This window comes from Aptenodytes patagonicus, chromosome 8, assembly GCF_965638725.1.
Source record: "Aptenodytes patagonicus chromosome 8, bAptPat1.pri.cur, whole genome shotgun sequence".
Classification (NCBI taxonomy): domain Eukaryota; kingdom Metazoa; phylum Chordata; class Aves; order Sphenisciformes; family Spheniscidae; genus Aptenodytes; species Aptenodytes patagonicus.
This window is the reverse complement of record NC_134956.1, coordinates 16,989,487-17,017,477: the sequence shown is the minus strand read 5'-3', so window position 1 is coordinate 17,017,477 and position 27,991 is coordinate 16,989,487. Positions and strand designations below refer to the sequence as shown.

Sequence of the window (27,991 nt, the reverse complement as noted above, 5' to 3'; positions counted from 1 at the left end):
CTAAGGTGACAGCCAGGTTATCTGCTTACAAGGGAGCTGCACGTACTTTCCACCTTCCACCCAGCGCTGGAGAGACCGGCTGCAATAACTGGACATCGGAGCCGATCCAATTTTATTTTCCTTCGTCAATTTTTGTGAGTGAATCCCAGCTCGGCTGCTCACACGAGTAACGCTCACCTGTGTGTGCAGTGCCTGAGCCTATGAAACATCAGCCTTAGCAGAAAAAAAACGATCGTCCTTTTCTTCCTAAACAAGGCACATTAAGATTAAACAGCATACCGCAGCGCCGGAGCACACTGCCCAAGAAACATAGCTGGAGACAAGATTCAAAAGAAAAATAGGCTAGAGGCCTAAAAGTGTCTGTCATAAAAAAAATCTAATAGGTCTCTGAGCAAACGCAAAGGCCAACAGGCAAATAACATAAACACTGCTGCGAAAAGATCTACGCGCAGTTCTCTGCAAAGCATCAAAGCAATTCCTTATTGCGCAGTCAATGCAAAAGAGATTGCAACTCAAAGAAACAGAAGACCAAAAAACCAAACTGCTCCTAAAGAAAGAAAGGAGCTACCCAACACAGATTCTCCTTTATTTTATTCTAAAACACTAGAACTACAGGCCAATGGCTTAAATGAAGGCAAAAAAATCAGAATCAACATAACAAATATTAGCGCTTATCAAAAATGCAGCGGACAACAGTTCCTTCCAGCAAACTTCTAAATAATTCACACCCGATATGAAGAAGCCAATCTTAGGAATACACTGTGCCAAAACAGACGAGGAAACAGTTTCTCCCATGACCTGGACGAAAAACCCAACGCCAAAATAGGGGCAACAGCAAAAAGCGTTGTGTTTAAAACCCAATTCCAGCAAAAGACACCATTTAAAACCGAAAAGCGTCTGGAGGAGCCCAGCTGGGAGCCCGTCCATTGGCGCAGCCAATTTGCAGGCAGCCCCCGGCGGGCGGGGGGAGCGGGGCAGGACCCGGGCCGATGGGGTGGGGTGACGTATGGGGGCCACCCATCCCCGCCGCCACCTGCCCATGGGTGCATCTTGGCTCACCAGCACCATGGGTGATGGCCTCAAGTTGCACCAGGGGAGGTTTAGATTGGATGTGAGGAAAAATGCCTTTACTGAAAGAGTGGTTAAACATTGGACCAGGCTGCCCAGGGAAGTGGTTGAGTCCCCATCCCTGGAGGTATTTAAAAGACGTGTAGATGAGGCGCTTAGGGACATGGTTTAGTGGGCATGGTGGTGTTGGGTCGACGGTGGGACTCGATGATCTTAGAGGTCTTTTCCAACCTTAATGATTCTGCGATTCTATGGGAGAGGGCACCGGCCAGGAACACGCTCCAGCCCTTGGCGCCAGCAGCGCGTGTTGCGCAAGGTCAGAAAGGAGAAGAGATATTTAATAGAGAGATGGAGGAACGTTAAGAAAAGCTAAATGAAAAGTACACGGGGATGTGGGCCAGAAGTGACGCTCACCCCCCCCCCCCCCCGAAATATAATTAACAGATGGGTTAAAGGTTGAAAAGGTTTAAAAGCCCCTTTTATTTGCCTTCCGGCTTTCTGCACCACAGGCACGCTTTCGGGTAACACAGTCAAGCTTTTTTCTGCAACCACAAAGGCTACAAACCGGGGGGGTTCGCTCGTTTGGGGTTGGTTTTTTTTTCCCCCTCACGGCAAGAGCCGAGACCCCTTTCAGGCGTCTCTCCCCGCCTTGCGTTCGCAGCGCCGAAGGCCCGCAGAGCCGCCCCGAGAACGAACCGGAGCCGAGGGCAACGCGCCATCCCCGGCCACAGCTCGGGCACGCGGCGGAGGCGCCCGCCGGCCCGGGAGCTGCGCCCCTGCCCGCCCCGAGGGAGCGGGGGAGAGCGCGCCCCGCGGCTGCGCCCCCCCAGACGGCGCGGGCACGGCCCCTATAGCCCGCACCGTGCGCGCCCAGCTCCTATAGCCTGCGCAGCTGTTGTGCACCCCCTACGGCCAGCGCGTTTGCAGCCCCTGCAGCCCGGGCGCGCCCAGCCCCTATAGCTCGCACTGGGCGCCTGCGGCCCCTAAAGCCCGGGCGCGCCCAGCCCCTATAGCTCGCACTGGGCGCCTGCGGCCCCTAAAGCCCGGGCGCGCCCAGCCCCTATAGCTCGCACTGGGCGCCTGCGACTCCTACAGCCCGGGCCCGCCCAGCCCCTATAGCTCGCACTGGGGGCGCCCGCGGCCCCTACAGCCCGGGCGCGCCCAGCCCCTATAGCTCGCACTGGGCGCGCCCAGCCCCCATAGCTCGCACTGGGCGCCCGCGGCCCCTACAGCCCGGGCGCGCCCAGCCCCTATAGCTCGCACTGGGCGCCCGCGGCCCCTACAGCCCGGGCGCGCCCAGCCCCTATAGCTCGCACTGGGGGCGCCTGCGGCCCCTAAAGCCCGGGCGCGCCCAGCCCCTATAGCTCGCACTGGGCGCCTGCGACTCCTACAGCCCGGGCCCGCCCAGCCCCTATAGCTCGCACTGGGGGCGCCTGCGGCCCCTAAAGCCCGGGCGCGCCCAGCCCCTATAGCTCGCACTGGGCGCCCGCAGCCCCTACAGCCCGGGCGCGCCCAGCCCCTATAGCTCGCACTGGGGGCGCCTGCGGCCCCTACAGCCCGGGCGCGCCCAGCCCCTATAGCTCGCACTGGGCGCCCGCAGCCCCTACAGCCCGGGCGCGCCCAGCCCCTATAGCTCGCACTGGGGGCGCCTGCGGCCCCTACAGCCTGCGCCTGCTCATCCCCTGTAGTCTGCACTGTGCGCACAGCCTCAGCAGCCTGCATGGTGCATGCCCACCCCTAGAGCCCGCACGCCGCCCATGCACCTATAGCCACGGCGGTCGCACCCCTACAGCCTGCGCGCGCCCACGCCCTATGGACCGCACTGCGCATGCGCGTCCTCACAGCGCACACCCCCCCCTCCTCCGCCCCCTGCGCAGACTCGCGGGCACCGCCCCGCGCATGCGCGGCCCCCCCCCCCCGCACTCGCAGGCCTCCGGGCCGGCAGGGGGCGCTGCGAGGCGGAAGCGCGCCGCCGTTTCCGCCCGTCGCGGCTGAGTCACTGGGCCGCGCCGCCGCCTGCCCGCTGCCGAGCTGCCCCGTCCCGTCCCGTCCGGTCCGGTCCCGTCCCGCCGCCATGCCGCTGGAGAACCTGGAGGAGGAGGGGCTGCCCAAGAACCCCGACCTCCGCATCGCCCAGCTCCGCTTCCTCCTCAGCCTTCGGCCCCGCGCGCCCGACCCCGCCGCGCGCGACGAGCTGATGGCGGCCGTGCGGCTCCACAGTGAGTGCGGCCTGGTGCGGGGGGGTGCGGGTGTGGGTGTGTGTGGTGTCCGTGTGGTGGTGTCCGTGTCCGTCCCTGCGGGGGGCAGGGGAGCCCCTCCCTTCCCCCGTGGAGGTGGGGCGGCTCTGTCCGTCCGTCCGTCCGTCCGTCCGGAGGCGCGCGTGTGTAGGCAGGGAGCCGGTCTGACTGTCTGTGCTCGTCTATCCCGGGGGCGGCCCGGCGTGCGTGCGGGCGCGCACACGCTTCCCAGCCGGGGGGCATCAGTCTGCCCCTGGGGCACGGACAGTCCGAGAGCGACGGGGAGGGCGAAGGGGGGTTTGGTCGTGTCAGCGCCGTGCCTTGGCCCCAGCTTTGGCCGCTGTTGGCATGGTGCTGGCCTGGTAGAAGGCACGGGTTGAGCGCTGGGGTCCGCTGCGCCCGGGGTCAGGTGAATAGCGAGGAAAGCGCATGTGGGAGAGGCGTAAAGAGAGCAACGGCAGTAAAGAATCAGCAGAAAGAAGCGTGACAAGCAAGGCCTGCTGAGACACTGGCTCTGTCGTGTCCGGATTTAATGGGTACCTGACTGTAGACAGGACGTAGCTGGCACTGACGACCAGTTGTATTGCCCTTGAGTGCTCTGCTCTAGAAACACGCACGCGCTTGTTGCAGCAATTAATAGCTGAAGCCTTCCTGCTTTTCTTTCAGATATGGCTCCGTATTATGAAGCACTCTGCAAGTCTCTTGAATGGCAGATAGACGTGGATCTGTTGAACAAAATGAAGAAAGCTAATGAGGAAGAACTGAAACGTCTCGACAACGAATTAGAAGATGCGGAAAAGATCTTGGGGGAGAGTGAAATCCGAGATGCAATGATGGCCAAAGCTGAGTACCTGTGCAGGATTGGGGACAAGGTTGGTTCATGGCAGAGGCTTTGTGGACTCACATTAAAAACACTGCATCGTAATCCTCTTAGCTAGGCAGGTTCCAGCGTGCGCAGTTTGTGGGGAGGAAGCTGTGTGACCTACAGTGCGGTTTCTCTATGGCACAACTCAGACATGGGTGGGAAATAGGGGAGGGTGTTACTGGAATTTAAATTATCTAGAAAAAAACCAAGAGGCCTTAAAAGAAAACATTTTTTTCTTGAAAAGGGAAAAAGTTATTTTCCATTGGCAGATGTTATTTTTCACTTTCCTTGTGTCTTTAGACTTTTCTAAGCTATTTACATAGTGCAACTTAACGTCAGGTTACAGAGTAGATTTTCATAGTCCTTAGATTTAAAAGATATATGAGGATCGTCTCTTTTAACTTGATTTAAACTTTTGATTCTTTAAGATGATTCAGAATGCATAATGTTAAAGTTCTGTGGGAAACTAACAAAGTCACGACTGTCAGCAGAAGACAACGCGTGTACTTACGACAGACATTTTGTAAATATTCTAGGTGCTTTTAACATTCTTATAGTAGAAAATACTGTCTTGCTAGGAGGGAGCTCTGACTGCGTTCCGCAAGACTTACGACAAAACTGTGGCACTGGGACATCGTCTGGATATTGTGTTCTATCTTCTAAGGATTGGCTTGTTTTATATGGATAACGACCTCATCACACGGAACATTGAAAAGGCAAAAAGGTACTGTTTGGGTTGTTGGAGTGCACTAAAGCACTTCTGAGACAAACCGTAGCAAAAGAAATGGAAGGTAAATACCTTGCTGTCAAGAAATGACTAAGACTGGTTGTGAGACAGTGATGGGTGGGTGTTACCTTGTACTAGAGAGCTTCCTGTTCTTGGATTTTTTTGAGGGGGAAGAGAAAAGAAAGGTTAATATTTTGTGTCAGCTCTTTTCTAGCAGCTGACTTGATTTTAATTTGTAGCCCACCCCCCTCCCACTTTTCTGTTCTGTAGCTGTTGGAAGACAAATAACTTTGGGTGTGATTAGATTGTACGATTGCCAGCTGAATCCAGCTGCTGCCAGTGCCACCCAGCTGGCTCGATGCAGTGCCAGCTTTTCCTCTAGAAGCAAGAGCCCAGTGTCAGCACGGTGTGCTTTGGTGCAGCTGTCCTTCCCTTGTTTCCGCTGCTAGCCTCAGTGTCTCCGTGCTCCCGACGTTTTGAACTTCAGTGGTTCCTGTAGCAAGCTGCGGTTTCCAGTCTCTTTGCCGGTGCTATGAGACACCAAGGCAGAGGGTCTTCCCACTTGTCATGTTCCTTGGGCAGTGATTTTTTGTGTTGCCTTCTCAGCAGATTTTGTCTCGGCCTGTGGTCCTGCTTACAGCCACATCAATTTTGTGTTAATGTGACTCTTGAAAAGTGGCAACTTTTAATTTTTTTCTATGCTGCTAGTTGGATGGCTTTGATTTTGGCAGCATAGGCAGTGGAAATAACGTTGCCGCAGCCAAGGTTGGCAGCCATATTTGCACGCACATCTCAGAAGACTGTTGTCACAACTTTAGAGGCTATAAACTTTTCCTTTCGGTTGAAACTTGCACTGTGCAAAAGCGCCTGGCCTCTCCTGTCCCAAGGAAGCCGCTTTCCTACCCCTGACAGGTGTACAAAGCCTGGACTGTTTCAACAAGCTGTAACGTAAAACAAATTATTCTTTAATCACATGGTATCGGTGATTTACCATACTTGTTTCATATAACTTACTACATAATACATTTACATAAGTAAATATTTCTTTTTGTTCTATTTTAAGTCTAATAGAAGAAGGAGGAGACTGGGACAGGAGAAATCGCCTCAAAGTGTACCAGGGCCTTTACTGTGTAGCTATTCGAGATTTCAAACAAGCAGCAGAGCTCTTCCTTGATACAGTTTCGACGTTTACATCCTATGAACTTATGGATTACAAAACATTTGTAACGTACACGGTCTATGTCAGCATGATTGCATTAGACAGGCCTGACCTTAGGGAAAAGGTAAGGAAAGCAGATGAAAACACCGGTTCAAACAGACGCAGCCTTTCTTTAACCTGTTTATCTCCAGGCCAAAACTGATGGTATTTAAACATGTTGTTTGTTTGCTTTCAGGTTATTAAAGGAGCAGAGATTCTGGAAGTGTTACACAGTTTGCCAGCTGTACGACAGTATCTCTTTTCTCTTTACGAATGCCGTTATGCCGCCTTTTTCCAGTCGTTAGGTAAGGCTGTGTTTTTTCCTACAACACTATTTCAGGCACTTCAGTTATTTGTTTCAGATCATGCACAACTTTTGTGGAGTAGCTACAGTCTAGAACTAGAGCTACTTTATGCAGAAAAAAAAATAGAGGCTTGTTTCGTTGTTTGTTTTTTTTTTTTTTTAAACAGTGACCTAAAATTTACCGCTGCTTGATTTTTAAAACAAACAAAGCAACCTTTGCATACAGGGAGCTTTTTGAACGGTCCCATCTGAGGAGGTGGAAAAGCATTTTCAAATGGCTACAGAGCACTGTCTTACCTGAAGAGCCAGGTCAGACAAGAAACCTTTGAAAGGTTTTATCTTTGAAAGAAGTTATAGGACTTGTAGTCCAAAGGCCCTGAAATCTCAACCTGTAAAAGATACTACATGGAACGTTTTCACTGTTGTTGTTACCACTGGCTTTCTGCTCTGGTTTCTGTGTAAAAGGGTGACGCTGAAGAAAAGCTTTTCAGAAAACTCTCATTCTTGCCAATTCTCAGACGGCTTGTTTTCCTTCTGTGAGATTTAGAATACAAGAAAATAAGATACTTAGAAAAAGCAAAAAAAGAACCCTTCATTTTGTGGAAGACTAGGCCTGATGGGATTCAGAGCTAGGGGCAACATTTTTCTGTTGCTGGCCTTATCGCTAGCTGAGAACTAAAACCCTCAGGAGAAACAGTCACTTCCGTGCCTGGAAATCCTTGTAACTAATTTAAGAGCTGGCACGAGACAGTTAATCTTATTTCCTTACCCAGCTGTGGGTAACAACGTTTCTTCAAGTAGTTACATAGCAAGTGCTGCTTGTTTCCCAGCACCGCGTTGCTCCCATGTGGCAGCTGGCCCCCCCACTTGCCTTCGGCGAGGTGGTCCCCGGCCGTAGAGGGGGGACTAGCTCATACCCGGGAAGAAGTATTCTCTGCTGACAAACAGGGTCATCAGCTTCGCCACAATGTTGTTTGCATGTTATTACTGCTTCTGGTTCTAGAACCGATACAGATGACACGAATTCACTTCGCTTTAGTGTAGAATACCTTTTGTATCCTGAAGTGAGCAATAATACACCACGAGTTATGTTCACACCGATTACTTATTAACAGGTGTTACGTGTTTTATTTACATAACTGATATTTTACATTTCTTAGAGATTACTGACTCAGTTTCTTTTTTTTTCTTTTCAGCTATTGTAGAGCAAGAGATGAAAAAAGATTGGCTGTTTGCACCTCACTACCGATACTATGTACGGGAAATGAGGATTCATGCGTATAGCCAGCTCCTAGAGTCTTACCGGTCATTGACGTTAGGATACATGGCAGAAGCATTTGGAGTCAGTGTAGAATTCATAGATCAGTAAGTTATTCGGCTTTTTACGTTCATAAAGATCTCACTTTACACCTTTTAATTATTTATAATGAACCCATTATGAATAAAAATCTTTGTTCTACTTTGATTCTAAACGTGCCGAGTTATGTTTCTGTGGAAGAGCTTGGCTAAATTTAAGTGAACCTTATGCTTTAGTAAAGAAAATAATTTGATTGCAGTCTCTCATGATAACTTTTCCAGCATTTCTTTCACTCTAAACGCCATGTGAGAAATTAATCTTTTATTAATAACTTTATACTGCTGTATCTATTGACTTTCGTATGCTATGAAACGTAAGATTTTAGAGGATGACTTAGTTCACAGCTATGTGAAAACTTAACTGTTACAACTTTGGGGATCCGCACATTTTATGTATCCTACAAGTCTCCTTATTTCGTTTTGCTTGCTTGCTGGTACGTGGACAGGATCTGATGTTTTCGCTTAAATCAAACATACACTGCGGTCTCAATTTGCAATTCTTTTCTAGTGTAAAACCAACAGATTTAGATCACAGTGAGAACTAACGTGAAGTGAGAAATTGACTTTTACTCTATGTACATGAAACGCTTTGTTTCAAATTCCTTCACAAGAGTCATTCTTCTTTCATGGAGAAGTTTCAGGTTTTCTAACATAGAAAAGTGTTACAGAAAGACGAATACCTCTTGAAATACTCAGAAATGAATTAATAGGTGTTCCAAGAGAAACCAAATACCATTCAATTCAAAGGTAAACGTTTTAAAGTCATACTAGTTCTTATGCTTCCCAGTAATTTATTACTAGTTGTAACTTGTCTTACTGTTGATCACAGGAATATTTTCTTCTACCATCAGTAACGTGCTGTAGACCACCAATTGATTAAGCAAAATAATAACAACAACAAAAAAAAAGCTGCATATTTAGAGCTACTAGAGAGTAGGGAGCTATTAAAAGGCTTTTCTAACGAGTTGACTGGCATGAAGATATCTCCATCAGGATGAATTCCGAATAGGCACACTACATGACTGCTACCTTTGAATTTGAAGAGTGGTTGATGCTAAGCCAAGTGATAAATTTCACCAACTCAAGTATGACACTTTGGCCTGAGAAGAAAATACTAAGACATTTTGTATTCGGATGGCTAGAATGATTATTCCTGTGTGTAATGTCCGAGCTTTAATAAGATGAGGAACCATAAGATACCTTATGAAAATATATAGGCTGTTGCTTCAGAAATATAGTGTGGTGACAATATTGTTTTGTAGTGGCAGGTTCAGCACTGCTAAGTCTACAAGTCCTTGGTGAAACATGGTTTAACCAACTTTTTTTTTTCTTTACTCAGGGAGCTTTCAAGATTTATTGCAGCTGGGCGATTACACTGCAAAATAGACAAAGTAAATGAGATTGTAGAAACTAACAGGTACGCTAACAATTCCTAGAAATCGTTTTTGACAGCCCGGTTTAATTCTATACATTTTGATGACACTTACATTTCTGTAATAAGTGGCTTGGTGTAAAATATATTCTCACTTCTAAACCTTTTTTTTTTTTCCCCCCACAATTCCTAGGCCTGATAGCAAGAATTGGCAGTACCAAGAAACCATCAAGAAAGGAGATTTACTGCTAAACAGAGTTCAGAAACTTTCCAGAGTAATTAATATGTAATTTTTTTAATGCAAGGGAATGCAAAATTTAGATGTTTAAAACATTTTGGAAGTAACCTATAAATATATTGTATAACTTGGTATACTATAGGTAAAAAAATTACTAGCGAGAGGTAGTGTTTTTACTTTCCACTTCATTATGTAAACAATGTTCTGTTTTGGTGTATGGATCCCAGTTCATTTATTAAATGTATAATACAGTTGGTGATCTCTTGTAATACACTTTGTTCCTTTACTTGACTGTGTATACAGTGTTCAATACTTAATAGCAAAGCAGGGTCAGATCTGTGAACAGAGAGAACTAACGGCGGTTCTCAGCTTGCTTTTTTAAGACTTCTGTATTTGAATCAAAGGTGAAAAGAATCAGTTGCATAATAGTAAAGGAGCCAAAAATTTTAGTTTGTGCACTGTCCAGACAGAATGAACTCCTGTTACAGGAGGATTACAGCTTACGGGAGAAGGAATGAGGGTACAAATGACTGTGGTGAAGCAATAATATAACCATGAAAACTGTAAGGACTACAACTTTGAGAACACCTTTAACTGAAGTAACCTCTCCCTTAAAATGACATTTTTGCTAGCTGTTGAAAAGAAAGTCAGCACGTTAGCAAAGCCTTACATTTGTAATTACTTCCTCTGTTAGATTTGCAGATGTCAACATGATGGTGGGAACAGTGGAAGATACTATTGCAGTTTGAACCAACTGATCAAATACTGTAGGGGGTCACGATTTCTTTCTTCACAGCCGCTGAGGAATAGATGTTTCAAGTCGGCTGCTGCCATACTGACGACACACGGTTTCTGGCCGTAGCAGAGCCTTCGGCAGCAGCTGTTTACCCTGCCCCCTCGGCTCGAGGCTTCTTTTTTTCCTTTCTCCCAAAGAAAGCCTGTGACTTAGTTCCGTTAGCTGTTTGATGCCACTGCACTTAGCAACAGCATCCATTTACTGTCTGTATTCATTGCGACTTTAATGTGTGAAGTAACACCTACGGGTAGATACACCCACAGAATGATCCTGACATTTGGAAGCTACTGTGCAACAGCTAGGACGGCGTGGACTTTCACGTGCCCGCTCCTCTTCCTGGGAGATCATGGAGGATCTCCCGTCTTTGAGTCGCTGCCACCTGCCCGAGGTTGGACTCCTCAGCAATAATGCTGAGGGTCCACTAATACTCTCTGTTGAACTGTTCTGAAACCCAAAATATGACCTAATGATTTGGGGGTTTCTTTTACTACTTACTAGAAGCTGTTTTGTTTTTTCCAAGTAGCAGCTATCTAGCTGAGTTTAAAGATTTAAATTTCAGATGGTACCGATTAGAAGAAAATTCTGCTCTTCGCTTTCTTTAGAACAGTGAGAGTAATAAAAGAGCCGCCTAGTTTGTTTACCATGTGGTCAGCTATTGATTCTGTATTTTGTGTGTTCACACACAGATCGCTTCTTACAAAGTTTTAATTGACTTAGGCCAATATTCAGACTTTACAGAGCTGCAATAACATCTCTCAGTTTTTCTAGATCTGTTCCATATCGGATGAAGTATAGCCAGCTAGGAAGACTTTAGTTCTGGCTGCCTTCTGGTAACGTCTTTTCCACCTGCCGTGCATGCAAGTGTTAAGCGTATCAGAAGACCATGCTGCAGACCATGCTGCAGACGGTGTGGGCTGTAGGCTTCACTGAACTGAGGGATTTCATCTCTGGTACACAGATGAATTTTCCTTTCCAATGTATTTGTACTTGAACTGGCCTTAACTGTATCAAAGCTTCTTGAAATAAATCTCAGGATTTCCAGTCAGCTTATGTATTACCATATATATTTTTAACTGTAAGTTGAAGGGAATAGAAACCTAAGAAAACTAGGCTGACGCAGGCTTCATTCACTCAAGAGAAATCTTTAGTACAGGTAAAAGCAACAGGAAAAAAAACCCTAGAAATGTCTACTTTGTGAGGAAAATAAAAGTATTACTGAAGATTCTTAGCGTGCTGTAAGATATTTGCAGAGCTTTCACTTTTTATCATCACTGTCACCCTGTGGGAGCCAAGCAGTTCAGAACCTGGTGTTCTCTGCTCAGGTAGGTGAAAAAACAGAAAGTTCAAAACGGAAGCGCACAGATCCTACCAGAGCGCAGCGAGAATTCATTTTCACTGTGCCGCCAATACATTAATTCTAGCACGAATCTTTGTCAAGATGATGTCAGCGTTATCCAGAAAAATGCTAATCGCACTAGAGACAATTTTTAAAGACCTCCTTTAAAGATCCCGACTTGCCTTGCTCATTTCCTGATCTCAGCCTGTGTCCTGCGAAGGAGGATCCGGGAGGAACCTGCAGAGCTTCTTGACAAAGCTTTTTGGGCCAAGGCCTGGCAAGAAAGTCGCGGCAATTTTACCTGAAGAATTTTAAGGCTTTCAGCAGCAGTTCAGCCTCTCAGCCATGCCAAATAGTGGTGGGATAAAAATCTGGACAGTTGCAGGGAAAGGCAGCGCCTCCTGAAGTCCACAGCTGGATGCACAAGGCATAGCCAGAGCAGCTGTTTACTGCTCTCCTGAAAAAAAGAAAAAGCAATCTGGTACGTAGTCTTTTCCAAAGAGTAGGAATGCTGAGGGGTCCAGGGTGGTCAGGCCTTGAGCTGATCAAGGGCATCATTTTTTCTACTCTATCATTTTTAACCGCCTACCCCAATTTCCACATCAAATCAGAAGCTTCTGATTTAAACCCTGAAGTAACCTCAAGTTACCTTTCACTGTCCCGTGATCATGTTAGTTTTGCCTTTGGTTTATTTCATCTCATAATTTCCATTTATTTAACTCTGATCGTGAGTGGCACTCCAGCCATACCCGTTCATGCCTCGGTCTTGACACCTTTCCATGGATTTATAGCCCACATGCCAAAGTTGTACATTCTCTCTCGTAATTTAAGCTTGTGCAGTTCCTTGAACTAATGCCATTCTCCAATTTCGCTTTGGAAGGCTGACTTCATACTCCCAACAAGGTAGCCGGAATCAGACACAGATTTCAAGATACAGCCACACCACAGGGACGCTTTCCACCTTGCTCCGCAACACGTGCACTGCCATTAAGCTTTGGGAACGCAGGAGGGAAGGACGGGAGATGGAGCGTTGTCGGGTTTGTCGGTAGAGCTGCTACAAAATGGGTGAGATCTAGTTTGCGTGCAAACATTTTTTGGCTCACCTGTCTGCTGGCCTGCCAACAGCTCCACTTCTTCTCTCACTAAATGCTGGGCTCCAGAGTTTAAGGTCTAGCCTTGCAGGCAAGGGACAAGGCGCTCACTCTTGAAAAAAAGTCACCTGTTGTGGACTGGAAGGGACATGGGTGAAGGGAGCTCAACTGCAAAAAAATGGAGGACAAGGAAAATTTCCAGCACCGTGTTGGAGAGCAGCTAAACCGAGCAGCAACGCGCTGTCCCTGCTGATGCTGGAGAAAGCTTTCGTACCGATGTGGCTACAGATGTCAGCTGTAGTCATTCCCCACGGGCGTGGACAAGGCTGTTTGACTGACTGCATCTCTCAGGCCAGTTTTCGTCCTTTGCAATGAAGTTTGACTCCAGGTTAGTTTGAGCAACTTCAGAAAAGGTTTTTGAGATTTCCCTGAAGTTTGGTGGGCCAGAAAAACAAAACCAAAACAAGCATATGCCATTTCTCCGCGACAAAGATCCCATGCTGCTTGTTAGGAACAAATCCAGCAGCTAATGCAGTTCTGAGCCAAAGCACTGAGAAAAGCATTCAGTCAAATTAAGAGTCCCGTGGTGGATCCTACAAGCCACGTGTGTTTGATTATTTGTTGCAGCAGAACGTGATAATAATGAACCAACAGGAATTTGCATTTAAATAAAGCCAATTGCAAGCCCTTGTATTGGTTGTTTCAGTAGCTGGCATAAGTAACGGCGGCCACGGAGCGCTTCAGCCTACAAAGGCAACGGGTGTCGGGGCCGTTTGCTGTCGGCCCGGCTGCACGCAGCGAGGGCACCGGGCCAGCTGCGCACCCCTGCCTCCAGAGCTGCACGCGCTGCAGGGGCAGGACCAGGATTTAGGAGTTTTCCAACCAAAGGCAGGTTGTAGCCTTTGAGCCCAACGCGTCTCTGCCAGGAGAAGGCTGACACCTTCGGGTTCCAAGGACACATCACCAGCTTCCGTTTCAAATGCAAAGGGTATCGGCAATATGCGCATGTACACAAAAGCATACACACAGAGAACCTCTGACATTTGGATTTGCATTGCACGCCCTGTCAGGCTCAAACTCCTTCATCAGCAAGTAGCTCTTCCTGGACATAAACTGGAGTATTTTCCTATGAGACAATCAGTGACAGGAGAGAAACTGCTCTCTGTCCACTTCAGGGAAGTCAGTCTGTTTATGGGGCTCTACTCCAGCACCTGGTCAGAAGGCATTTTTCATGACAAACCCCTCGACCGGACTGAGCGAGTCACTGGGAGAAGCGATACCCCACCGGGCAGCTCTGCTCTCTGCCCCGAGGTCAGGGCTCCCCGGCACCGCGCTGCAGGGTGCCGGTAGCGGTGCCTAACGCAGTAAAGGAAGGGGAGAGGGAGGACACTCCAAACCTGCAGAGCTCCCAGATACCTCAAATTGCTCAGGGTTATATGGGATAAACGCAACTTTTTCCCCTCTTCCTTCATCTTGCCCGTTTCAGAGGCTACAGAACCCTTTTTTAAATGCAGTTACATGCAGAGTTAAGCCTTCAATTCTGAAGCAGACGCAGGCAGCTCAGAGTCACGAACTTGCCTGAACGTGATGACAAGCAGAGAGCTCTGCTCTGCTGCGCGAGCTCCCGCCTCCTGCACAGCCCAGCACAACCAGCTTCAGTGCCAACAGTTTAGAGCATGGAGCAGAAATTAGAAATCGCTACTAGAAAAGAAAGGTATTTGCAGGAAGGCGAGATAGAAAATAAATAAAAATCTTCAGTCAACACAAAACATAAGTTAAATGTAGAAATATTAGAAGTACTCATTATAAAAAGGCAAAGCAGAACCTGCTTGCTGCCTCACCCCCCATTTATATCTTGTAGCATTTGTTCCAAATACTAAAGAAAACTTTGTTCTTGCTGTTGTAAGAGAAAAAGGGTGGGGGGGAGGAGGGGGGTGGGGGGGTGGGGGTGGGGGGGAGAGAGAGAGAGAGAGAGAATGAATAAAGGCAGCATTGCCATGGATGTAACTATGAATTCCTATCCCACTAACAGGAGTTTTACCGGTTTTACAAACCGCTCCTCCGAAGTCATCCACCACGCGCGAGTCCCGAGTCACACGCAGAGAAAAGCCTGCAAGAGTATTTAACCTGTTGAAGTCACACACTGGATCTTTGAACTGTGAAAAGAGGGAAGATGCTTTTTTGGAAGGAAAAAAAAACAAAAAAAAGGAAACGTGATCATTCAACACACCGCATTTGGGGTTGTAAAAGCTGCTTCTCATTATTCTACTTAGGAAACAATATAAAGCGTGAACCTTAAGTAACAAAACGTCCTTTGCACAGGAAAAATACTGCGGAGTCGACACAGGCACCTCTCAAAAACAGGTACCAAAACCCCGTAGTACGTAAAGATCCGATCCTACCGGGCTGACTCTGCAGCCGCTCACGCGATGCCGAGGCACAGTGACAGAATTTGACCACATCCAATTCTCTGAAATTAGTTCACATAGGCACCGATACAGATAATGTTTTCCTTTAATGGTGAATGGTTTTATAATGAAGCAGAAACATATAGTGTATTCCATGCAACCAACCTCATTTATTGAAAAGTCCTAATTTTATTGCCTTGTTTAGTAACATGTTTGTTCAACAAACTAATCTTTTTCATGAAGCAAAGCACAACTTTTTCTTATAAATAGTATAAATTATTTTATTTACAGAAACTTGTTACAAAACAAATAGACTATATATTTATTTTTCTTTTAAATATCCAAAGTAATTTTTCTATCCCATGACATTTGTTCATGTACTATACAGCAGCCAACACAGAGTTCAGCTGATCAGATGCTCTTGATTATGTATACAAATTATCAAACTATTCACACATTTTACACAGGAGATTGCTTTTAGAACCAGGCTCAACACCGAGCAAGATGCTTTCAAGGCCTACATTCACATTGACATTATGTAGTGCTCATTTTAAAATTATCTTTAAAACGTAAAATATCTTGCACAAAAGGTAAAAATGGTTATTTTCTGCTGAACAGTGAAACATTTAAGAATCTTTCTAAGCCCAATTCCCTCCTCCAGGACAGAATGAGTGAAAGACGAGAGAGAGATTCCTTGGCAAGAGAACTCTTACAGGAAGACAACTGCCTTAGAAATGTCATGTGGAAATCACATCTTTATTTTTTAATGGTTTTAAGAGGTACTTACTTGGTTTTCTTTGTCTGTTTTGTTTTCCTGGAATACCGAATATTTTGAACATTTATTTTCTAAGTTATTTCATTCATGAATGAGTAACTCCCCTTCTCCCTCCCTTCCCAAAATGAGACAGTTAAATAAACTGCTGGTTAAAACCATATTTCAAACCCTCGGCATTACATTAAATATGAGTTATCGATGGGATTGTTCCAACACAAGGTATTCTAATTAAAAGATTTTACAAAAGTTACCAGCATCATTCGCTTTCTTTTGTCAACCCATCTCATTAATTTCAGAAAAAAATATATATATATATGTATGTGTGTATATATATACATGCACACATACATATACACACGCACACATATATTATATATAGATGGAAAAAGCAAGCTCCAAAATTTCAACTGAACATTCAAGTCTTTTAAGGAGAAGCTGTCTAAACAGTCCAAGCTTAAAACTAGTTATATCAGGCACTTTCAGTTTTTCCGTTAGTTTTAAACCACATGAGACCCACACAAATGCGCACGCACACACACGCACACAAACACTAAAAAAAGAGAAGCAGTGTGTCACTTAACTAAATGTAGTCTTCTGGGAATCAGGCAACTGATAAGCAATGCCGTATCGACCATTTCGGCTCCAATCCTGCGCTCGGGTTCCTGCGGCAGAACCCGACTGCAGGACCCGGGCAATAGTTTGCGTGTATCCACTCCCAAGACGTGAAAAGGGACACAGCTTTCACAAAACGGAGGCATCCCTTAAGTTGCAAAGTAGGCATGTTAACTATTGGCTTGGCAGTGAACCACTTCAAATTATAAAAAGGTATTTGCTTTTTTTTTTTAATTAATTAATAAATAAATACTAGATGATCTCAATTGTACCAAAACTGGATATAAGAAAAAAAGACCTGTGCAAAAATACATATTTAAATATGTACAATCAATTAACAAAATATGTCTTCTGAAATAGGGATACTTCAATATTTATAATAGAACAAGAAATTCCAAAATAAAGATACAAAAGTATGTTTTTTTTTTTCTTGTATAATTCTTTGTTCATCATTGCAGCAATTTTTTAGGTTAAGAAAACTGCAGGAGTCATAACGAGAAGTTGGAAAGACTATAAAAACTGTATCTCTTAAATTAATACCAAAATCTGTCTAGAAACAACCCAGCCACTGCAAATTCAATTTTGCAAGGAAAATTAATTTTAAGCTTCCTTAGTTATTTACAGTAAGAACTATGTGACAATAAAAGCTTCAGGAACAATGTTCTGCTTGTAACCAAGATCTAAAACATAGTATTTAAGCAGGTCTATGCTCAAGGGCAGACAGAATTTACAATGTTCTAACTCTTTACTCCCAATGGCTTAAACCCACGCGACGCAGGTGACTGCAGACACTGGCTCTGTACGAGCAGCGATCAGGAATTCACTTTTTAACACGTCTGCGTGCTATCGAAGGAGCACGGATTTGCCATTTATGCTTTCAGATCAACAGAACCTTAAAAAAACCAGAGGAGAGTTCGATCACAAACTCGCTAGCGTTCACTCTTGCCCAATTTTTGTTTCCTTTACCTTTTTGCCTATCAAGTGTCAAACTGCACTTGTGACTGACGCTATCCTGAAGCGGAAGCTCTGCCCCAGGGACTTCATCAACGCGTGGATTTCACTCCAAACGTGCAGGATTTAATACGCTTTGATTTCTCTTTGTGGCGTATCACTTTGGTTCCTTTTACGTTAAACCAATCGCAGTCCTAACAATCCTTTCAACAGGGCATCTTATTAAATACGAATCCTTTTGTTCCTGAAAAGCTGTCTGGTTTTTTTTTGTTTGTTTTTTTTTTTTTAAAGTTTGCATAATAAGCGTCTCTAGTACGTTGCTTTCTCAGTGTGATCTTTTGTATCGATTCAAAGCTAAAGTGTCTGCATAGAGGCTTCTTGTTGTTTTGCTGTGTAACAATGATTTCGTAGCAAGTTCAGGTTAAACTGAAAGCATTGTTAGGTAAACAACTAAGCAACTGCTACTCAGAGTGGCTTTGGATTCCCTGATGTACTGCTTGCCACCAGAACTGGGGAGAAGGCTGGGCTACGCGAACACTTGGACAGGCTCAGATTGTCTCTTCTCAGCAATAGCTGGTGCCCCTTTAAGGCAGAAAAAAAAAATATCTTCTTGGTTAGGAATTTGTTTTCCTTTGCTTTGCCCCTTAATAAAAGTTTAGTCAGTTTTGAGACTTTACCTGATGTTTAAAAACTTAAAAGCATCCAGACGAATCAAATCATAATACAGTAAGCCCTTTAGCAGAATTCACTTTTGAGGTGTTTTGAAGCAAGACAAAGTATTTCATAAAAATTGACTGGACTATATAAAACTGTGTAAAGCCCCCTTTATTCACAAAGCCTGGGTAGGTGTGGGATGACTGTGACGCACACATCTGCGCTTTACGGTGAACTCGGCTGTCAAATTGGCGTTTATTCCAGAATTTTGAAAAAAATTGTACTGAGTGGTTGAAAGCGTAACACGTTAACGATTTAGTTATACAAACAAGGCATAAAGTAACTGACTTTTATGTTTTTTAGAAAATATTTAAATACTTTAAATAATTAGTTTTAAAAGGGCTATTTTTACCGGCTGGAAGGCAAATCCAGCCTAATTTAACCAATACAACTGTTTTTTTTTTTTTTTAAATAACAAAGGCCTATGGTATACAGTATAGGTCAATAAATACGTTCTTTGGGCATATAGTTTTAGAGGTTATTTGCCTTTGTCTGTTTCATGTTTTGGGATTTTTAAAAAACCTAAATTAACTTATTTTCTTCTGCAATCAAATCTTATTCAAAAGGATAAAAAATAGGTTTTGTGTCATGCAAGTACGACATTTTTATACTTGTTTTCTGAGCGATCGCCTCAAACAAGTTTTTCTGTTTTTTGTTGGGTTTGTTTTCTTTTGTTTTAAACTCCTGATAGCTTCTTATCCCAAATTACTTGCAAAAGGCTGGGCAAAACACAGACTATTTTTTGAATTGTGCTATTTTTATATTCCATTAAAGGAACATTGCTATAAAAACACTAAAGCCATATTCCCTTCTTGAGGGCTTCTTTCCATTGTGCCTCACACATTTTTCCCCCTTGTCGCGGGGTCCTCTCCATTGAGGGTGTCTGTCTGGTTAGCTATCACCTACAAAAGACACCATCAGTATAAAAATAAGTCCACAGTAACGTTTATTTCCCCCCAGAAAACATTCGTTTGCCCAGCCAATCTATGTCAAATAGTGGCAAGATGATGTACTCCTGTAAGGAAAATCTCACAGATTTGTAGCAAACAGTCCAGACCACCGTTAACACTGATAAGAGCAATTGTGTGGCTGAACTTCATCCAGTGTCCATTTCTAGTATATTTGCTGCTACAGACATGGCTTCAGGGAAATTCCTTGTTTAAATGACAGTCCAGTAGATTTCCACACCTGAGGACCATGGGAAGTTGGGAAAAGTCAAGGCATCTTGGAGTCCAGAATTCCAGATGGAGGTTTTGCTTGTAGTGAAAATTGTCCAGTTCGTTTCTCACCACGGTGCATTCAGCTATCAGGGACGTGCCTTTGGCTTTTGAGCAAGCGAAAGAAAGAGAAGGATGAGTGAGCCAGGCTGTTAGAGCAGACGCCCTTAAGACATTTTCTGGATAACAAGAGCATATTTTGGGGAGAATCAGCAGGCACAATGCGACACCACTAACATGCAGTTGGCTTCTCCAAGACCTGACAATTCTCAAGCTAGAGCTCTTTAAAGTTATAATGGTTTCGGACAGGATTTCCGTCCTTAATTCACTCAAATTCTGTTTCTCCTGTATTTATATTGCACACTTGAAATAGTAAATATTAAATAAGTCCAAAAATACATTCAGTCATCTGAATGCTTTTCTCGTTACAGTAAACACAACATATGGTGAAAATCTTCCTCTATGGCTGAAACTGAAAATTCAGAAACCATTCTGAAAAAGCTCTTACTGACCTCCTGGCTCTCCGGGTACACAGATTTCAGGTTATTAGCACCAGAGGAAACAAAAAATTTCTTGGGTTTTCAATCTCAAAAAATCTACTATTATAGCTACTCTCTAAAATTCCATCTTCTGTACTCTCCTCGAGCTGTATCAAATTATTTTTACCCCTCCATGTGATCCTCCAAGCCAATTTGAATAGTTTTATTAAGCAGTCTGAGCTACCGGTTTCCAAATTATCTCTCATCCTAATTTCTCAGGAACTTTCTCTCCCAATACATTACTTTTCCAGTGCGTTTAAAAAAAAAAAAAAACACCAAAAAACAACCCCCCAAACTAATTTTTAAAATGGGATCTTATGTATTCAGGAGATCTGCTTCCTTTAGAGTAAATCTGTTTGCTTTACTGACTAAAAAGGTTTCTATCTTATTTATAACATTTAATCTCGTTATTACTAAGAAGTTAGCCAATGACACCTTGGGATAATAGGCTTATTTTATCACAGTATCACAGTTCTGTTATCAGCATCGTCATGTTCCGCTTTGTAGAATGTTTATTACTGACACAGAAACAAGAAGTCAGGCTGAGACGTGCAGCTCAGCTCCACGGCTGGCAAGATTTACTTTTAAAATTATTTTTTTAAAATGTGAGGACTGAATTTCATCTGAGAGCAATTCACAGGCAACATCTAAAGAACTTGGAACGTCATATTGAAGGTTACTTTAAAAAAGAAAGCTACACTTTATGAGAGTGTTTATAAAAATCTTGTGTAAACGTACTATAAAAACACTGAAAATGAGTAGTGGACAAATAAGAGAACTATCTTTTACTTGCATAGGATCTGGAATTAGCTAGCTAATAATTAAGAGAACACATCTAATATAAGCACGTGAAGAGGCATGTTCATATTGGCTTAGTCCGAGACAAAATTTCATACCTGATGAAAGAGAGAATTGTTCATCAGCCCTTGCGTCCCTGGGATTGCACCAGTGTGTTTTGCATGAACATTGTTCACCGATGTCAATTTGGCAACTTTGTTTGATTTGCTGCTGCTGCTGCTGCTGTTTATGCTGCTTGAACCAGGTGAGCACTTTCTTTTCTTTCCTATTAATTTGTCAAGGGAAGTATGCGAATGTGAAAAACTGCTGTGTGAATTCACAGTCAGCTCGCTGGATTGATGAACAAACGGCCCTAAGGAGAGCGTGGAGTCGCTGCTGTTCATCATCACACTCATTCTCTTTATCGATTCTGCAGGGCTTCCAGTCGGAGGACCCCTCCCTGATTGGTCATGTTTGAGGCTAACAGAGTTAGCTTTGCTAGTCATACAGTTGAGGCCAACGCTGTGGGACGAAGCTGTCACCGATGGATGATAGGAGGTCCCAGAGTTTCCAGAGTTAACCACACAGTTTTTTCTAAAGGACTCTGTGGAATGAGAAGGTGCTAGCAGTGCGGAACTGTTTTTACGCTTCTTTCCTGAGCCGCCGCTGCTACTGACGCTGCCGGTACTGTTACAGGTGCCACTGCCAGCAGAAGATTCCTTAGGTTTAAAAGATTTGCTGGATTTCATTTTCTGAGGTTTGCTGGGCATAGGTGAAGGTACAGAGGAAAGCACTGTAGGTGTTGAAGGGGATGAAGACACTTGTCTTGATTGCATACTGCAGACAGGATCCACTGCACCCAAAGTAGCAGGATTGGCATTTAGTGTCGTTCCATGTGATGGTACCGATTTATTATTCAGAGACACACAGGAAGGAGATACCAATGCTGGCGATGACATAACCGTGGTGGGTAAGAGGAAACCTGCTGCACTGACACCGTACTGTGAAGCAGGCATCGAGTTTGTCCGATGTGGTGCACGAACTGATGCTGTGTTAGTAGATGCCGGAGGAATTTTCCTGCAGGTGAACAGAAAAACAAAGAAAAACCTACGTAGCTACCATTCTTCGGAATAATACCCAGTCTAATAATGCTACGTTAAAGTGATTGTACCTTGACGTTGATTAATGCCACTAAAATCTTTTATTAACTAATTTTATTAAATTAACAGTTAATTGTTGCAAAAAGTATAAAGCATAGACTATCAACCCTTGATCTGATTAATCTGAACACAAGATTACTGTTCTTTAACTAGAATCACAGGCTTTATGTATTTCTACAAATACCAAGAAGAATAAGAACTCTTTCACTTCTACTCACTTCCACATCTGTGAATTAAGATGCTTCTCCAACATGAAGTCAAGTGCACATCGAATATGGTTCCACCGCTTGTCAAACACGTAATAACCTCTTCCAATTTGCCGACTACCAAATGTGCAAAACTGAAAAGACAGATTTTTATTGGTGTTTCTGCTTTCAGTAACAACTCTCTGAATAACAATGCACTTGTTTATAAATAAATATTGCTAAACAAATATGTTTTTAGCTGTTTAATTCAAGGATAAAAATATATAAACTAGAATTTTTATTTCTATGGTATAACAACTATTTTAAATTTTTGGCCTTGGTATATTGGGATCATTTTCTTCCCATCCGATACTCCCATATTTATGGCCAAAAACAGTGGTCAAATTTGAATCCCTCTGATTAGAACAGGGAAGGACAGTAGCGTGTGTATAAAAACATTATAAATATATATGTAACATCTACTTCTGAGGAGCTATCTGCTTGTAGTCTGTTTTAAAAAGAAGGAGATTAAAACAACACATTACTGCTACCTTTACTGTGATGATTGGCACCTCGAGTAAAAAACGTGCGTGTGTGTGTGTGTGAAAGTCCAGTAACAAAATCTCACCAAAAAGGCACTGTTTACATGTCCTTATTCCAAAGCCACAGCCCTTTAGAGCAGTTACCAATTTCATCTTTGGTATTTTGGCATTTTGATTTCTTTTGGATTGGCGAAGTGAGCTCCAAACATATTTCTTTAGCACGTTTACTTTGCAACTACAGTTAAACCTTCACTGCCTACTAGGCAACAAAATAATTTTCTTAAAATCTAGGGAAAAAAAAAAAATCGCATACCCAATAGAAAACCACCCTTAAAACCCCTAAGTAATTTGTTTACAAGTTCAGAGCCAGCAAGAGACCAAGGTTAACTTTTACTTAAAACGTACAGCGGCTGGTTGAGGATGATGACCTGAATAATGACAGTCCAGTTTTTCAACAGGCTCTTCTTTTTCATCACATTCTCCCTCATCACTGGATAACCGAGATGCTGGCTCAGCTGCAGGCAAGGGAGGGTGCGGGGACTCGTGGACAGAAGGAGACTCGCTAGGGGCATTTCCACTGTGCTGGGCTGGACAGCCTGGAGGCCTGGGCAAGGCAAGCAGTAAAGGTGTTATTGAACTAAGTCTAGTTAAAAATTCCAAGCTTAAGTGCTTACTATTACTGACAGAAGGAAATCTACATTAACAGATTTCTGATATTTTCCATAGTCTCATAACACATCTACCGAGAGGAAGGACAGGAGGTATGGTACCCCTGGAAAAGCAGCATTGCTCAACCGTTGCTGAACCGCTTTCATTGATGCGAGTCCGCTTTTACTGTTTCAAACACCAAACCCTCCTTGCTAGGAGTTACAGCTCAGCATGTAATTGCTAATTGCAGACAGACAGTCACCAGGCCTAGAGCAAAAATACTGCCCCGTCCAACATATCCATATCGCTCTTTCAAAATCCACCTGATGAAGCTACCAGCATTAATTTCATACCATTGGATCCGCAGATTTTCCTTACCTTGGAAGACTGGGGGGGTGAGGTTTGGGCTTATTAGGTAATAAAGGCTTTGATTCTGTAAGAGTAACTCCGTAAGAATTTTGGTGCAGCTCCTGGGAAGTTTTAGTAGGTGAGGGATGTGGTTCCCTGAGAGGGGGCATCTGCTGATGATGATCCGAATGTCGAAGAAGTTCCTTTTCCCTGGTTTTGCTTTTGTGCTCGGCTAATAACACATCAAATCGTTTTCTTCGACCCTGTACAGCCCTCCGCTGGGTTAAGGAATGTGTCTGCAAAACCATGAATAAATCATTAATCCCAGGCTATTAGATTTGTGGAAATCAAACACTCAAAACACGTGTCTAGAGCTCTAAAACAGAAAAAAATCATCACACTCATGGTTTAGTAAACAAATGGAAGAATGACTTAGAAAACAACTTTAAAATTGCTTGGTGGATGATTATATCCCTGTCTGATACAAAAAACAGCAATTGAGTGAGAGGCTTCTTTCAAATTTCTTTTTAAAAAAGAAACTGCCAAGGTTCTTACACTGTTAAGACTAGAATTGAAAATCTTATTTGCATTGATATTTTAATTGCCAACTAGTGCACAACCAAAAATACTAAATATTTACTTCCACTTAAGAAAGTATTTAACACAATAATGTTTAAAATCAGACTTTTAATGGGACACATGAAAAATATTTACAAAAATACTTTGCTTCCTTCTATGTACTAATGTATTCCTTGAAAACTAATGTAATCAAATAGATATTAAGGAATGCAAAAAAATACAGCAGAATCCACAGTCAGACAGAACTCAAAGTCCTTTGAGTGTCTTGAATGCTACACATGGTAAGGTGTGTACGTGTATATATGGCACAAATTCTAGGTAAAGTGAAATAGATGGAAATCATTTTTTTGAATTGCTAAAGTCACATACAATACCTTTTTTCATATGGCACAAAAGGTTTGATTGGGTTCATTTTAGCAGGTAAAAGTTATCATCACAATTCAGACACAAATAGCAATTCCGAAAAATATTTTGAGAGTAGGTATAATATAAGGAATTGCTGAGAAACATTTTTACTTTCTTTCTCTTTTACACTTTTAATTTGCCTATGTTCTCTTGTAAAACCTTGAAGCTTTTCCCTCCTCTATTAGCAAAACAATTGCCTCCCCCTGTAATTCCAAAAGGGCAACGTGTTCAAGTTCAATTCCTCGGGGTCATTAGTACCAGCTTCATTTACCTTTGTTCCATAGGTGGTTTATTTACCAGATGCTTCCCCTACTGACAGTTTACCTGCTTTGCAGGAAAGTAGCTAAATATTACACAGTTGCAGGGGATCTGGCTTTTTGGTTCCTCGGGACTAAGTGATACCCCCCTGCCCCCAAGATTTTTGAGCCAGAGGACACATTTCATCTGACCGCAAGTTTTTATGGATTGTTTAATTTCGAGTTTGACCTCTAGGCATACTCTGTGGCTTTTTCAGAAGACTCATTTCTGAGTTGGCTGTAGTCATACATCAAGCAGCATTAGCATTTACACAAATACCTCCTAAGTATCTGCTGCAGGCTCTGCTGGGGGGAAGGGAGGGGGTGTGAGAGGGGAGGAGTTTGATTTATTTAAATCCTGCATAAACAAATAATACCTTTAATGCTTATGAGGAATTTTAAAATTCATCTACGACCCAAAGGTTATCCCCAAAAAGAACATGCTGGCCACCTACTACCCTACATGTGGAATAATATAATCTGTCCCATGTCAGCATCCATGTTTAAAAGTTTTATACAAAGATACAAATCTCCAGGTTACTTTAAGAAATATGTTTTTGAATAAATAACGAACTGAACTTCGAAAACAATTCCTTCTTGGTTCTGGGCAACATGTTTTGAGAGGTACCATTTACAGTGGTAATTACTGACAACAAAAATCTGTAGTTTTCTGTTTTCAGAAAACAATTTCAGAAAAAAATTCCTCAGGAAATTGAATTAAAACTTTATATATTCTTATTCTGATTAAGATATCCTACCTTGCATGTCAAAGACCTAGTACAAGGTTTCCTGGTTTCCACATCAATGACACCACAGTATATATCAGGATCAAATTCTCTCTCTGTCAAAGGTACACAGTATTGAAAAGTTATCAAAAGACATTTTGAAATACTAACATTTATTTTCATTATAAAAATTAACCACATTGAAAACTGTTTTCAAATGTAACACAGGCAACTGTACAAATAAAAATGCACAATAAAATTGTACAAATAAAATTTTCTACACTCTCAGCAAGTTTATGGTGTGCTGAAATACAGATCTCAAGTCTACAAACAGAATGGAGAAATTTACAGCTGTAAGGGACCCCAAAGGAGGAGTAGATCCTGCACGTTAGGATTAGAGGTCACCATCAGTATGAACTGTGACAAACAAATGGTGGTTTTGTTGTTGGTTTTGGTGTTAAGAACTTTTCTACCATTCTACTAACACTTAAAGTTATTGTGTTTAAAGTGTAAAGAGCAGGCTGGGTTTACATTTTTGAGTTTATAAGGTGCTAGTTGTTCCATTTTCTATGTACATTTGGACCTTCCATATAGAAATTAGGAAAAGAAAACGTTTAAAGATAGTAGAAAAGTGTAATTTTAAAACTAAGTACTGACAGGCCTTCGAGGTCTGTATGGTTTCTGAAAGCAATAGCCACATTTCAAGTTGTTTGCATCCTTTAGGAGTATGCCAAGTTATAGATTTAAATTCTAATACATAAAACATATCTAATTACAAATTACAGTGTTATAAAAGTGTTTAATTTACTTTTGAAACTTATTTCTATATATATTCTATATATGTATTTCTATAGATACACTACTAAGAGGAATATAGCAAATAATAATTAAAAACAATTACCTGACAATCTTTTATGTAAAAATTTCCTATTATTTGTATTTTCTTCAGGTTTCTTTTCCAAAAATGGAGGCACAGAGAGAAGACCTTTACCATTCAGTATCTGTCCAGGGGAAGGCAAGGGTGGCTTTGGTATTGAGGGACAATTAAGGCCAGTCTTTATTGAGGAACTCACAGTAGTAGAACAAGTTGGACCAACAGCAGCTTTCAGTTGGGCACCATCTATCTTTGGATGAATCTTTTCCACTTTGACAGATGGAGTCATACTATTATTTATGAAAAACAAACGGGCAAAAATTGAAAGTTACAGTCATAAATTATAAAAAGTACTTAAAATATGTTATTACTCAACAATACTCTGATCTATTCACAATGCAAATGTAGAACTTCCTCCTTTTTTCCCAGTTTTATTATCTTTTTTATTTTCACATTTTTTATGATGTCCATAATCTCTTCTGTCCTCTTTTCCCCATTTCCTTGTAAGTATTTCAGAGAGACATCAGGGACTTCAGAAACTGTTATTTGGATTCCCAGATGCAGCATATCACCAAAGCAATTGGAATGGGCCTGTTATGTCCAGTGAGAAATGCCCCATTCTGTGACAGTAAATTATATTATCAGTTCTGCAATCTCACACGCGCAGGTCAAAAATTACCTGAATCAGAGCTAAAACTCGCTCATGATCAAAGTATGCAGATTAGATCAAAGAATTAAGAGCCCCTAGTAAAATGACCTTTATTTATAGTGATTTAAGATACAGCTTTGCAAGCGCTATAGTCATGAGTATTATCTATAAACTTAGACTAGGCTGCTGGAAAAGATATGGAGGAGTTTAAAGTGATTATCTCTTAAACCAAAAACCCTGTGAAACAAAAGGAAATTCTACTGATATAGCAGTGTCTATGCAAGTAATAACATTTAACTCTTTGTCAAAACGCATACTCACATTTTATCATGAGGAACTTTGCTATGCTGTACCGAATGCATTAACCTGTTGTTTCCGCTGATCTGCAGCTTGTCTTTGGGTGTTTTCAACAACTTGGAATTTGATGATGCACTAGTACCTCCACTGGATGAACGATTGCTCCCACTTCCACTGCTACCTTTGTTTTTTGAAGGGAAAGATGAAATGAGAGAAAATACTGAAGAGGAGGGAGGAGTCAAAGGCGGCTTACTGGAGGAGCTGTGTCTTCTTTCTGAAAAGGAGGGAAAAAAAAAAAAGGGGGTTTAAGCTTCCATACAGAAACAATTCTTAAATACTTCATGTTGTCATTTACTCCATTAACATTTTTCCTTTATTGGCTTGGGAGGTCCCCTGCCACACACAGAGCATAGAGGATTCAAGCCTCACTGTAACCGATAAGGCTCCACTCATTGCTGGTCCCCAGCCGGTTACGGGAGTCTCTTTTAACTTCGGGAGCTACGTTCCTCAGCCACTAAAGCTTAGCTTTTAATAACACTCCCCATTCACTCTCCATCTTAAAGAACAAGAAAGTGAGAATCAGAGGTAGACCTCAGACACACAAAGCAAAGAGACTCCTATCCTCAGGCCAAGCAAGCTTAAATACCGTATTTCCTCAAAGGATAACAATTATCTGTGAGTATGTCTCCTAATGGTCAGAAT

The 27,991-nt window shown here is 42.9% G+C and overlaps 2 protein-coding genes across 6 annotated transcripts in view; one reads left to right on the top strand and one right to left on the bottom strand.

The window, feature by feature from the left end:
- The first annotated feature begins 3,064 nt into the window (after positions 1–3,064).
- PSMD6 (proteasome 26S subunit, non-ATPase 6) lies at positions 3,065–9,619 on the top strand. Its single transcript, XM_076346569.1, has 8 exons — positions 3,065–3,287; positions 3,972–4,177; positions 4,749–4,894; positions 5,961–6,180; positions 6,292–6,400; positions 7,596–7,764; positions 9,095–9,172; positions 9,321–9,619. Exons 1-8 carry the CDS (start codon positions 3,143–3,145, stop codon positions 9,415–9,417), a joined length of 1,170 nt encoding a protein of 389 aa, XP_076202684.1. The 5' UTR covers positions 3,065–3,142; the 3' UTR covers positions 9,418–9,619.
- A 5,532-nt stretch (positions 9,620–15,151) lies between these two features.
- ATXN7 (ataxin 7) overlaps positions 15,152–27,991 on the bottom strand; it is a 90,519-nt gene continuing 77,679 nt past the window's right edge. For all 5 annotated transcript variants that reach the window (XM_076346565.1, XM_076346566.1, XM_076346564.1 and 2 more), the window contains 8 exons: positions 27,314–27,563; positions 26,371–26,633; positions 25,503–25,585; positions 23,495–23,760; positions 22,874–23,072; positions 21,960–22,081; positions 20,701–21,658; positions 15,152–19,372 (listed from right to left, as the gene is read on the bottom strand). In XM_076346565.1, coding sequence (XP_076202680.1) covers positions 19,355–19,372; positions 20,701–21,658; positions 21,960–22,081; positions 22,874–23,072; positions 23,495–23,760; positions 25,503–25,585; positions 26,371–26,633; positions 27,314–27,563 — 2,159 coding nt within the window. In that variant the 3' untranslated portion in view covers positions 15,152–19,354. The remainder of the gene's footprint in view (positions 19,373–20,700; positions 21,659–21,959; positions 22,082–22,873; positions 23,073–23,494; positions 23,761–25,502; positions 25,586–26,370; positions 26,634–27,313; positions 27,564–27,991) is intronic.